Here is a 13,386-nt window from a genome sequence, read left to right on the forward strand (position 1 = left end):
CCCAAAGTCTTCTCTAAAACTTTTAAAAATATATATATTTTATTGATTTTTACAGAGAGGAAGAGAGAGGGATAGAGAGTTAGAAACATTGATGAGAGAGAAACATTGATCAGTTGCCTTCTGCACACCCTCTACTGGGGATCGAGCCCGCAACCACAGTATATGCCCTTGACCAGAATCGAAACCAGGACACTTCAGTCCACACGCTGACGCTCTATTCACTGAGACAAACCAGTGAGGGCTTCTCTAAAACTCTTGATATGAAAATGATTTTCTTTTGAGATTCTTATCCTGTCATCTCCCTTGTAAAATGTCTCTCAGTTATTAATTCATATAATTTTGTCAGATCCTTAACAAACCAGTTAGGGCTTCTCTAAAACTCTTGATATGAAAATCATTTTCTTTTGAGATTTTTATCCTGTCATCTCCCTTGTAAAATGTCTCTTTCTCAGTTATTAATTCATATAATTTTGTCAGATCCTTATTTGTCAATGCTTTGCATTTGATTCTAGAAGATATTAGACATTTCCTTTACTGACTTCATGGATCCTGCATCATTTGAAAATTTGCAATTAATTGACATTATATTGGCTGTTGTGTCAATGGAGAGGAATTTTTTGGGGGGTGGGGGGTGGGGAAGAGGAACACTAAGTTTATAAGAAGGTAGTCTTTGGGTAAATAAGTTTGCCTTATGGTAACATTTCCTACCTCAGTAAAATAATTGAAAGAACTTAGAGTACTTCTTACTTAGATATGAATACCACCTGTATCTTCAAAAATGCAAACTGTTTTTTATCTTTTACATCAACCCCAATGTATTGATAGTGGCTACCTGGAGCAGTGTATAGAGAATTTACAAAGCACATTCTCACTCTGTGTGTGTGTGCGCAATGCTTGATGTCCATTAGAGAAATAAAAATTCCATCCCTGGCCCCACTCCTTACTAATGCCCATCGTAGGAAGAAACAACTGCTATACCCTGCACGATCTTCTGTTATAATCCCATTCTCAAACAAAATTACTTCTTATTTCTGTGTCTCAGAACCAGTGGTGGTTGGTAATTTTCCTCAGATATCTAAGATTATTAGTGGAAATTCCAAGAAGCCCTGGGGCTTCTGAGAGGGAACATCTCATTTTCTGAAAAAAGAATCTTTGATCATGCTCTGAAAATAAATTATCTAAATCTTGTCCACTGAATATCAAAGAGATATCATTGTAATAACTTAGTCCTTGGCTGGCTGGTAAAGAATGTTCTCTTGCCCGGGAACTCTACTTTAATGCCTCTCTTTCTGAAACATTCATTCATTCATTTGTTCATTCATTCAGCAAACATCTTTGAATATAGACTATAGAATAGGTGCAACGCAAAGCATTGTATACCATGTGAGGTACCTTCTCTTTGGTATTGTTCCACCTTTCTTTCTCCCACTCCATACAAGCAAGACTGGAGAGGTAATTTAATTCATAATTAATGTAAAATTTAAATTAAAATACATGATTTTCCTTGACTTTGCTTTTAAAATGACACAGTATGCATGTCCAAAATACGCAAACATGTTCACATTGCCAAACCAAGATGGGGCTGGATTTGACATGGCCCATGAGGTTGTTGAATGTTTTCTATATACAGGCCTCTCTTATGATAAATTTCATTTGCAACTTACCTTCTCCACTAAGGAATTGCTATGTTTCCTCATTTCTAGTTTTAGTTTTTTTATTGGCTACTAGGCAGATTGCAAACAAACTTTGTATTGAGTTATAACAAAGCTTTTTGTAGAAGATGATAATGAAAATGCGTTACTCCATGCTTTCTATTGGCCCAAGAGGGAACTCTGTTGGAATGGAGCATCCGGGACCTTAGGAGTCTGTGAGCTGGTTGCGGTGAGTCACTTGGAACCTTGGACTTCCTTGTGGGGGAGGGAGATTAAGGGCTGCTTTGTTATTTTCTCATAATGTTTTAAAGGCAATAAATAGATGTTATTCTGGGTCCTAAGACAAGCAGTTTAGCACCTTTATCTGTCTTACCATGTTTGTTTTAGGCACTTTTTTTTTTTTGGCTGCACACTCTAGCAGGCATTTGAGTTTGGAATCTTGCAGGGAAGGTGAATTAAATAATTCCTCCTACATGAAGATCTGGAATAGGAATGGCTAGAATTTTACAAATTAACCCTTTAGACAGACACACATACAACGTGGTAAGAGCTCCTTTGCTGTATAGTGATTACCTCCAGTTATCACTGGGGTTATCAGACTTAATGCTGTTATCACGAACCAGGCCGTAGTTTGCCCACGGCTGCTTTAGACAGACACACATACAACATGGTAAGAGCTCCTTTGCAGTATAGTGATTACCTCCAGTTATCACTGGGGTTATCAGACTTAATGCTGTTATCACGAACCCAAGGGAGGGCATTTTGTCAGTGATTTTATACAATTAAGATGCACTGTGACCTTTGCAAGTTCTAATTTTGTGTTGCTCCATCTAAGGCTGACAAAGTGTTTTAGAAGTGTTACTTAAGGTCACAACCTCTCTGGGAGATAGTGAGGGTTCACTATACCTTGTGAGGCTGAAGCCGTGAACTAATTGACTCATCCAAGAACAATACCCAAGACACCAAAAACTAAGATAGTTAAAACGTTTTCACTCCAAATGCAACGACGCCTTTTCTTTACAGGGGAAAAGTCATTTTTCATACCATGCATCCGATTGGACTTCACAAACTCTTTGTCCTCTTTGTCAACACTGAAGGGACGCAGGGTAAACTTCTGAATGTTTTCATCAAGATACCTACTCAGATTCTCATCAAAGACTGTGAACAGTAGGTAAAATTCCTTGTCTATTCCTTTCTACAGAGAAGAAAGAAATGAATACATGAAGAGTACAGCTTGGAGACATTCTTAGCTCGGTTTCACTTTCAAAGTTAACATGAAGTAAACAAGAATCAGCATCAGCCATAGATGGATGGGGTAATTTTGTAAATCAGGATTCTGAGGATGATGCTGATAAATTTATTACACTCTCCCCAAATTCGTCTTTCTCATTATATCCTTCTCCTTCCCCAGGTGGGAAATAAGGTTTTCTACCTGTAGTACTTGCTGTTGTCAGCTGGTCATCACTGTCTTACTCTCCTGACCATGGCCTCAGCCTCTCTCTCTCTCTCTCTCCCTGGTTTCATGCCCTCATACTCAGCCCCTGCTTACTGCAGCCACGCTTACACCAACCTCACTCATTCCCACCTCAGGGCCTTTTCATGTGCTGTTCTCACTGCCTAGAAGGTTCTCCCAGGTTTTGCTTGGGTCACTCCCTTACTCCATCCAGTTCTCTGCACAAATGTCACCTCTTCAGGGTGCCCTTCCCTGGTACCTGTTTAAAACAGTCACTCACCTTCTACCCTGCCTTCAAACTCACTCCCTTTACCTTACTTTGCTCTTCATAGCACATATCTCTAACCTTAAATTATATTTTGTTTATCAACATATTTTTTGTTGTTTTCTCACTGCAATGTAGGCCTTGTAGGAACATTTTAGGTTCCTCTCTGTATCCTCAGCTAAAAAAAAAAAAAAAGACTGTAAAAGCAGGCACCCAATACATATTTGTGAGTGAAATAATGAATTGAGTGAATCCATGAGACTTCGCTATATTATGTTAACTTGAGTTGATCTTGAAGGGACTATGAATTACTTCCCACTGTGTATACTCCTAATCCTTCTATTTGAGCATATCTGACCACACAGCATCTCGAATTGATGGAATATGCTTTTCTTTAATGCTGAAACAGAGAGGTGACTGCATTTTCTGTCCCTCAATGTCTCCTTTCCCTAACATGCTCCTATCTAGTCCACCCTTCATCCTGCTGCCTGCTCCAGAGAGCTCCTCAGCAATGCCATCTGATCACGTCTCTTTCCCTCTTAAACTGGACAATACAACCTAAACTCATGGTGACCTGGTCCCTGCCTGCCTGTACTGCCTCATCTCTTGGCCCTTCCCTCCTGGCACTTTGACCAAAGAGAGGCCTAGCTTCTTGCACGATTCTGAACTTGCTGTATTCTGGAGGTCTCTGTCCTTCATGCATGTACCCTTAACTTTGATGGTCTGCCACCCTAATGCAGCCTCAAGGGCCAGCTTAGCTGTCGCATCTCTGTGATGCTTTCCTAACACCTTATGGAAGATATGGATACTGCTTGCTTTACACTCGTACTGTACCTGTACACTTAACTGCTTTTATCGCCTGGTGTTTCAGCAGGCAGGAGTTTAAGATAATGGGCTATAGAAAGAAACAATGTAGGCCTGAAATTTTTCACAATAAAATATAAAAAATTGAGGGGAGCAAAGGGGTGACAAGTATATTTTTAAAGATTATGGGTATGGAAGCAGGCAGGCCTAGGTTCTAATGCCATTATTTTTTTTCATGATTTTATGTAACTGGAATGACCATAAATTGGCCATAAGTTGACTTAGGTAACAACTCCCAGAGAATATAAGACGCTTCTAACCTCGAAGTTACCACTGAATGGATGCAACAGGGACAAAATCAGAAGTACCTAACAAAATGTTTCTGGCACACTATGCTTTTGGTTCAGGTGTTTAGCTAATAGAAAGCAGGGTAGTGTATTGATAAAAGATCAAAGTTGGATGCTCAAAGTTCCATATTCTGCTGACTATCACTACTTACTAGGTGTGTTTCCTGGGATATCATTCAATGTCTCTGAGCCTCAGTTCCTTCAGCTTTAAAATAGGGATAGTCATTCTGTTTCACCTTATCTGATTGTTGGGGTTCAGTATAAATATTCAGTCTTATTGCACAGCATTATTGAGGGCCATTCAAAGGGCCAGGGACACACTGAATCTCCAATAGACATTTCCAGGATTGGTCCTTTGCACAGGGAAGTGAGAATGTGAGGCGGACCAAGACACTTCAGGTCCTCTACCTAGCAGTTCCTTTGAGCCCAGAAGTGGGTCCATACAATGCAAGCATTATAAAATATACCATTTAAATAAATAATCTTGCTATTTCTGATTGGTGAAGCCATTTCAAATGGTTAGATGACTGGACTTCCCTCTTTTCATCCATGTATTTAATAGCACGCAGACACGGCTTGGGATGCTATGTTTTGCCACACTAACCAGTGCAACCATCCAAGCCTCTAAGGTGGGACTTGCCAGAAGTTATGTACATGTTTCTTGTCCTTTCAGCCACAGTGATTAACTTCCTGTTCGTAGTGAGGTGTTAACAGCGGTTCTCACTCAGCCCTGGCTGCTCATTGGAATCACCTGGAGATTCTGATGGCTTGGTCTGGAACACGTGAAAAAAAGATGTTTCAAAGCTCCCAGGTGATTCCAATGGGTGGCCAGGTTTGAGTAACCTTGACCAACAAGAAAGGATCCCAATTTGCACTCCATGTCGATCTCAGAAGATTCTAGAATCAAAGCAATGCACAGGGAGAGACCCACCAAACCCCAGCCAACAAGCAGAAATCCTGGGTTTCTGGGTGGGCATCTGTAACTCAGGAAAGTCAGATGTAAATTTACCAAAAAATAAAAAATAAAATTCCCATAGTGTAGAAGTCAATTTCAAGAGGAAGAGGGAGAAATTGCTTTTTGTAACCGACTCTTTATTATGATCTGATCTGTAACCGTATTACTGCTTTTTCTTACATACAACCCTGAGAAGAACTTGGTAACATTTGTTGACTTACCTGTGTGCCATCAGCATTGAGAGCACCTTTTTTACAGACTAGCAACGGCCCTACAAGGCCAGCGCTGGTGTCCTTGATTGGCTCAACTGCTGAGAAGTAAAGGTAGGTCAGACAGGGAGGGTCAGCAGCTGTGGGGCTTACGCTTTCAGGCACTGTCCATCTGTACGTGAAGGTTTCACCCGGCTTAACATGTGCCCCTGGTTTCACAAATCCTGAGGAGACAAATGGAACAATGACTCGAAGCAAAAACCAGGAACATTATTAAACTTGTCAGATTGGGTCTCCCAGCCCAGGGTGGTCTCTCTCTGATATGTTTTGCAGGACAGTGGATTTTGCTTACGTATCTACCGAGGGAAGCTGCTGCCACAGTCTTCTGTTTCATGAGACAAAAGCTTCTATCAAAGGATTGTCTTCTAGATTACATTTATTATTTTCATAGATGCTATTCTTACTCAAATACCAGGTTTAGCATATATTTAAAATGTGGTAGTTGCCCATTTAGCAATTAAATGTAGCCATAAAATATTACTGAGTGCCTTCTATGTGGAATATATTACATTTGGCCTAGCAAAGTATATCCCAAAAAGTTAAGCCAAAGGCCTATCTTTAAAGAGTTTAAAACCTTGAAGGTTGAAGTAGGAAATAACCCAAGTAACTACAAGAAAAGTTCAAGGCTGCAAGGCTGATCTGGAATCCAAACCCAGGGCCGTTCAATTCTAAAGACAGTGCACTTAATCTTCACGTTACATGGCAATGAACACATTGAATCTCTCCTGCTAGACGGAGCCACTCTGCATCTTGTCCAGGGCTTTGCAAAAAGGTGCCCTATAAGTTTGCTGGGTTAAACAATAGAAAATATAGACATTTGGGTTGTCACATTTTTTTCTGGACACATACAAAAAGTCATTGTGAGCGTTTTAACCAAGACTTTGCAAAAAGGTGCCCTATAAGTTTGCTGAGTTAAACAATAGAAAATATAGGCATTTGGGTTGTCACATTTTTTTTCTGGACACATACAAAAAGTCATTGTGAGCGTTTTAACCAAGGAAGAGAGTGCAGGTACAGGAGATACTGCAGCAAGGAGGGCGAGGATGGGCCTAGGGAGGAGGAATTCTCTCTCCATTCCTTCGTCCTCTATCCTCCTCATCATCCTCACAAAGCCAGCTCTGGATAGGCCTGGCCTCACACTGGGACATGAAGAGGTAGCCCAGGCAGCCATGATGTCAGCTGCAGTGATGGAGGAGGCTTGGGAGGAGACCCGGAGTTTCCCAGGAGCAGAGTCATGAAGGGAAGGACACTTCCTGCAGCCGCTGGGCACAAGCTGCCTTCCTTACATACAGGGAGCCTGTGTCGCCTACTCTGTGATGGGGAGAAGCCATCGGTGATGATAAGCACATAATACGGTTTTAAATAAATATTTCGGCCCAAGCTGGTTTGGCTCAGTGGATAGAGTGTCAGCCCGCTGACTGAAGGGTCCCAGGTTCGATTCCAGTCAAGGGCAGGTACATTGGTAACAGGCTTGGTCCCAGGCCCTGGTTGGGGCATGCAGAAGGCAACCAATAGATGTGTCTCTCTCACATCCGTCTCTCTCTCTCTCTATCTCTCCCCCTTCCTTCCACTCTCTAAAAATCAATGGAAAAATATCCTCGGGTGAGGATTAACAAAAAAGTAAAATAAATAAATAAATAAACAAACAAATAAATATTTTGTTGGTAGATTTGGAGCAAAAACCATGTGTAAAATTTTGATGCAAACAAAACATCTCCCCCTCATCCTTCACCCACAGAATTCCATGTAACCTGCAGCAGAAAAGTTATTTACCTTAAAGAAGTGGGGGTGACTGTGAAAGTGGCTTGCTTTGAGATTTATTACATTACTAAGAAAAAAAAAAGGAATTAACATTTCCTAAGAACCTACTGTGGGCCAGACTCCGTCCTGAATTCTCTGCATTGCTTCCCAAAGCCCTGTGAGTTGAGTGCCATTATCTGTATTTGATAGGTGAGAAGAATAAGGTTTAGAAAGTAGAAATAATTGCCCAAGCTCACTGAGCTGGTAAGTGAAGGGACCAGGATTTGAACCTGTTCTGTCCGGTTCTAAGTCCTTTGCATACTCATCCTGTTTCCTCCCTAAGCTTAGGAGGAGACTTACCATCTATGTTTGGGGCTGCATCAGAGGCCTTGTCATAGACCACGCCATGGGGCAAAATACTGTAGACTTTGTCAGCTTTGTTGGCAAAGGTCACTAACAGGGTATCACCCACCTCTGCCCTGATGACTGGGCCTGAAAAATATCAAGAAGAGAATATAGAAGAGGGTGAAAATAGAGAGACGTGAATATAGGCAAGAGAAGACAAGTCATTCCAAGTAGATGTACATGCCTGCTAAAACATCTCCCCTCCCCCATTCAAAACAGGCCAGATGGTTTTACTCTACCAAGAATTCCAAGATGGGCTTCTGCCTCAGAGAGTCTCTTTCTTCGAGTGAAAGTTGCATCAACATACTCTATATATTGAGCCTTCCAATATTTTCCTCCTATTCTGTTGTCCCCTTGTGTGAAGTAGAGCTCAGAGTCACTGTGGAAAGAGTAGGAACCTGACTGAGAACACATCTCTGCATATCCACCAACTGTCTTCATTATGGAGCTTGGTTTTATGATCTTTAGCCCATTCACCCACCCATCTCCCAAGAAACAACAAAACAGGCTTCAACAGAGTTCCCAGGAATAGTCAACCAGCCTTAAAAGTCGCCAGAAGCTGGATGATGCGCAAGCTCATTTCTCTCTTAGCCACTGCACTTTCTTCCCCAAAGGTCCAGCAACTGAAGAAGAAGGCACAGGTAACTCCGTACTTACCGGTACTGGAGTCCCAGAATGGTGTCCTACAAAGTAACAAAGAGCTAACTGGTTTCTTTGCAGAACAAGCAACCCTCTCTCTCTTGCTGATGTCAATATGAATATCTCTGCAAATCGTAAGCTCTTTGGTATCTGGCCTGATTAAGGAATGGAGTGTCTAGTTAATCAAGTCGTTTAATTAATGGAGTTATTATATAAGCTACATACATGAAATACTGCTTCAAAGTTGTGAAATATAATACTATACATTCTGACTAGTACTAACTCTATATTATCTTATTTCTGTCAGTGGTACCATCACTCTTGCAGTCACATAGGCTGTTTATTACCCCCCTTATTTTGTTTATTTGTAACCTTTTAGTGCACCATGGTACCATCACTCTTGCAGTTACACAGGCTGTTTACTACCCACCCCCTTATTTTGTTTATTTGTAACCTTTTAGTGCACCCTTCCTTTTCAGCACCTTTTTTTGCATCTTTTTCTTTCCTTTCTTTCTATTGCCATGACCCAGTTCATGCCCTCATCACCTTGTGTTTGGACCATTACATGAACCTCTAACTCTCCATCCTCTATTTCACATGGACTCACTCCATTTTTTCTCAGCATACACACTACTGCAACACTGATCTCCAAAATGGCCATTTGCATTGTCAAATACCATTTTCAAAATTGTCGTTTGCTTCCAATTGCCAATCAAATGAGTGGTAAAGGACCTCTGCAATTGATATCCAGTTTATTTTGTCCCAATTCTCTCTATGTAAATGCCTACTCACCTTTGCATATCCCCCTCTGCAGTCATTCTGATCTAGTCACTCTCTCCTGCATATAAGGTGCTGCATGAACCCCTACAGCTAAAATTTCACTGTTGTGTAACAAATTCTATCCTTCTTCATGGCCCTGCTTAGGTCCTGCTTCCTCTGTGAAGGGTTCCTGTCTCTTAGTTCTCTCTGAATGCCCAGAGAACTGACTGAACAACTCACTCCTATTTGTAACTGGCTGTTACCTCTCTTCTGCGCATACAGATTCTTTCTCCACCTTAGGGTGGGGACATGGTCTGAGATCTTCTTGCATCCCTCATGTCACTTAGTGTATGTTGTGCTTTCATTTATTACAGTAAATATCGATTGAATGTAGCTTAATCTAACTTCAGATTTTAAAAGGCGCTTCATATTCTGTAAGGCTTCTAAGACATAATTTTCAACACTAATTCTCATTATTCTGCTTATGGAGAAATACTGGTCAGTAGAGAATGTTGATATCACAGTTTTTCATATATGGTTCACACATTCTTTAAACAAGGATCAAGTGTAGCAGCAGTTTGGTGGAACAATGAATGAATGAATGAATGAATGAATGAAATCGAAAGTGAAAAAAAACAAAAGGTATCTTATTGATCACAAAGAGAATTTTAAAAAAAACATTTCCCCCAAACATAAAAAGGATTAGAGGGTAATAGCAGTACTTTTTGGTATTGCAATGTACATTTTTAAATGCTTTCACAAACATCATTGCATGTGATTCTACAATAAGAAGTAATAGGAATCCATAACCACTTAATAAACCATTAGATTCCATTTTGAAAATACTATGTTCTATGGGAGCCAAGAGAGAAAATTATCAATTATGACTCATCAGGGCAGGCCTCACTAAAGAGGTGACATTAGTGCTAAAGCCAAGAGAGAAAATTATCAATTATGACTCAGGAGTCAGGGCAGGCCTCACTAAAGAGGTGACATTAGTGCTAGATTTGAAAGGAAAATGGCATTTTACTGTACAGGGAGGCTTACATCAGGCTGTCCTCGAACCAAAAAAGGTAACCTTCCTTGCCAGTTCATCTCCATTGAAAGAGTCCTGTCTTATTCCCTTTTCAAAACAGGCTGCTCCATATGTACAAAGAGGCTTTGTTCTGTTCTCTGTCAGCTTAGTATTGCTCATGGCACTTAGCACTGCAATTTGCACATAGTAGGTGCTCAAGAAATGTTTGATGACTGAATGAATGAATCTGGTGTTTTGATTTAGCCAGAAAATTGTGAAGCAATAAATAGTCTGCCAATTCTCAGCAGTATATGCAGGGCTCAGAACTCCTTACGTGGTATCATTATGTCATCTCATAAGATGTGCTCATAAGAGCAGTGCTGGGAATATGAATGAGATCTCAGGGAAAAGGCCAACAGAAACTGCTTTAACGAGAGGCTCAGAAACACCATCAAAAAAGCTTACCTGCCAGAGGCATTTAGGGGAAGACCACTGAATTTGTTATAACCTTGAGGACCATAATCCCAAAGAATTTTTTCAGCTGCTATAAAGTAGCGCCTCTGTCCACCCTTCATCTTGGGATGAGAAATACTGTTTTTGCAGTTACCAACATTGTATTGCCCCAGCATACCAGCTGCAGAACAGAGGAAAACCGTCAGCCAAGGTATAACTGCTTACAAAAGAAATCATACAGGAAAAAACTAATCAATTTGACTTCATGAACGAACATTTAAAACTTTTGTACAGAAAACAGAACCATAAACAAAGTTAAAAATAAAGAATAAATACAAGACATTGTTCTTTTTTATCGCTGTGTGATATTCCATTATAAATGAAACCATATGGTATTTTCTTGGTATTTCCATGGACCTAAAGGATATTATGCTAAATGAAATGACAGACAGAGAAAGAAAATACCATATAGTTTCGCTTACATGTGGAATCTAAAAAAACAAAATAAAACAAACAAGCAAAACAAAAACAGACTCATAGAAACCGAGACCAAGAGATGGTTACCAGAGGGGAGAGGGTTGGGGGATGGATGAAAAGATTAAGGAGAATAATACAGTCAATAATATTCTGATAAATTTGCACAATGACAGACCTAATACTAGAATTAGTGGAGTGATCACATTGTAAGGTATAAAAATGTTGAATCACTATATTGTACACCTGAAACTAATATAACTAAACTAATATTATATACCAATTACACTTAAAATTTTTAAAAAGTAACAGATAAAAGGTCAGCAGGGCTATATTTTTACACATATGACAAACAATTAATATGTAAATAATATTGATGAATAAGAAAAAAATAGTAAATCTCCCAATGGAAAATGTTCTAGGAACATAACTAGGTTATTTACAAAAGAAATACTATTGGCTCACAAACAAATGGAATAAAAAGTTTAACCTTAATAGTAATCAATGACACTGTTGTTCATTTATCAGATTGGTAAAAGCTATAAAAAATAATTCCCATTGTTGACATTTGAATATGGAAAAGGGAATACTCACACACTATGAGTAAATAGTAACAATTTTTAAAAGGGAATATAGTGATGTATGTCCCCAGCTTAAAAAAAAAAACAAAAAACAAAACTCTTTGACCCAGGATTTCCAAATCCAAGAATTTTGCTAAGGAAATGTCAGACAAAAGTATAAACTTCCCTGTAAATTGATGTTTACCAGTATGGTTTATAAAAGCAGAAAATGGGGGGAAATATAAATGTTAAGCAATAGAGTATTGGTTAAATAAATTGCAATCTCCTTATAAAGAGCATTGGAAGGGAAGTGACTCTATATTCACTGACATGTAAATATATTTAAGAGTTTTGCTAAGGAAATGTCAGACAAAAGTATAAACTTCTCTGTAAATTGATGTTTACCAGTATGGTTTATAAAAGCAGAAAATGGGGGGAAATATAAATGTTAAGCAATAGAGTATTGGTTAAATAAATTGCAATCTCCTTATAAAGAGCATTGGAAGGGAAGTGACTCTATATTCACTGACATGTAAATATATTTCTGATATACTAATAAGTGGAAAAAGTAAGCTATCGGGCAGTAGGCAGTATTTTATAAATAACATATGCATTTAGTATAAAGGTCTAGAAAATAGTGATGGAGGATATTCATCAGAATGTGATGCCATTATCTTTAGATGGGATTACTGATTTTAAAAATGGAATTGTATGTATTTTCCAATTTTTCACAATAATTTTTTCTGAAGGTATGGACAATTTAGAACATATTGTATTTTAGTAATGTATAAACACCAGTTTATGTCCACAACTGCTAGCCAAGCTTAGCAATCTTACTAAGATTGGCTGCTAATGCTAGTTTCTTGAAAACTAGTTTCTTCTTAGATTTAATAGCATGAGACCCTTTAAGAGTAGGGAGAACACTTAAGATCTACCCTCTTAGGAAATTCCAAGCACACTACAGTATTATTGACTGTAGAGGCTATGCTGTTATTAGAACTCGTTCATCTTGCATCATAGAAACTTTGTACTCAGCGGTTCTCAACCTGTGGGTCGCGACCCCTTTGGGGGTCGAACGACCCTTTCACAGGGATCGCCTAAGACCATCGGAAAACACATATATAATTACATATTGTTTTTGTGATTAATCACTATGCTTTAATTATGTTCAATTTGTAACAATGAAATTGGGGGTCACCACAACATGAGGAACTGTATTAAAGAGTCGCGGCATTAGGAAGGTTGAGAACCACTGCTCTGGGATCTTAACTGTTCTCAGCACACACACAAAAGGTAACTATGTGAGGTGATGGCTATGTTAATTAGCTTGAGTGTGGTCATCAGTTCACAATGTGTACATGTATCAAAATATCCAGTTGTATATCTTAAACATATACAATTCCTATTTGTTGATCATCCAATATAATAAAAGGGTAATATGCAAATAGACCAAATGGCAGAACAACCAATCAAAGCATAATATGCTAATGATATGTTAAGGCTGCTCAACTACTCGCTATGACATGCACTGACCACTAGGGGGCAGATAGTCAACTGGTCGACCAGTTGCTATGACATGCACTGACCACCAGGGGC

The 13,386-nt window shown here is 39.3% G+C and overlaps 1 protein-coding gene across 1 annotated transcript in view; it reads right to left on the bottom strand.

The window, feature by feature from the left end:
- HEPHL1 (hephaestin-like 1) overlaps nucleotides 1–10,937 on the bottom strand; it is a gene marked incomplete at its 5' end in the record, with an annotated part of 32,996 nt that extends 22,059 nt beyond the window's left edge. The window contains 5 exons of the mRNA XM_005883077.2: nucleotides 2,697–2,847; nucleotides 5,698–5,909; nucleotides 7,846–7,977; nucleotides 8,130–8,269; nucleotides 10,769–10,937. Coding sequence (XP_005883139.1) covers nucleotides 2,697–2,847; nucleotides 5,698–5,909; nucleotides 7,846–7,977; nucleotides 8,130–8,269; nucleotides 10,769–10,937 — 804 coding nt within the window. The remainder of the gene's footprint in view (nucleotides 1–2,696; nucleotides 2,848–5,697; nucleotides 5,910–7,845; nucleotides 7,978–8,129; nucleotides 8,270–10,768) is intronic.
- Nucleotides 10,938–13,386: the final 2,449 nt, after the last annotated feature.

Source organism: Myotis brandtii, unplaced genomic scaffold (genome assembly GCF_000412655.1).
Source record: "Myotis brandtii unplaced genomic scaffold, ASM41265v1 scaffold76, whole genome shotgun sequence".
Lineage (NCBI taxonomy): Eukaryota > Metazoa > Chordata > Mammalia > Chiroptera > Vespertilionidae > Myotis > Myotis brandtii.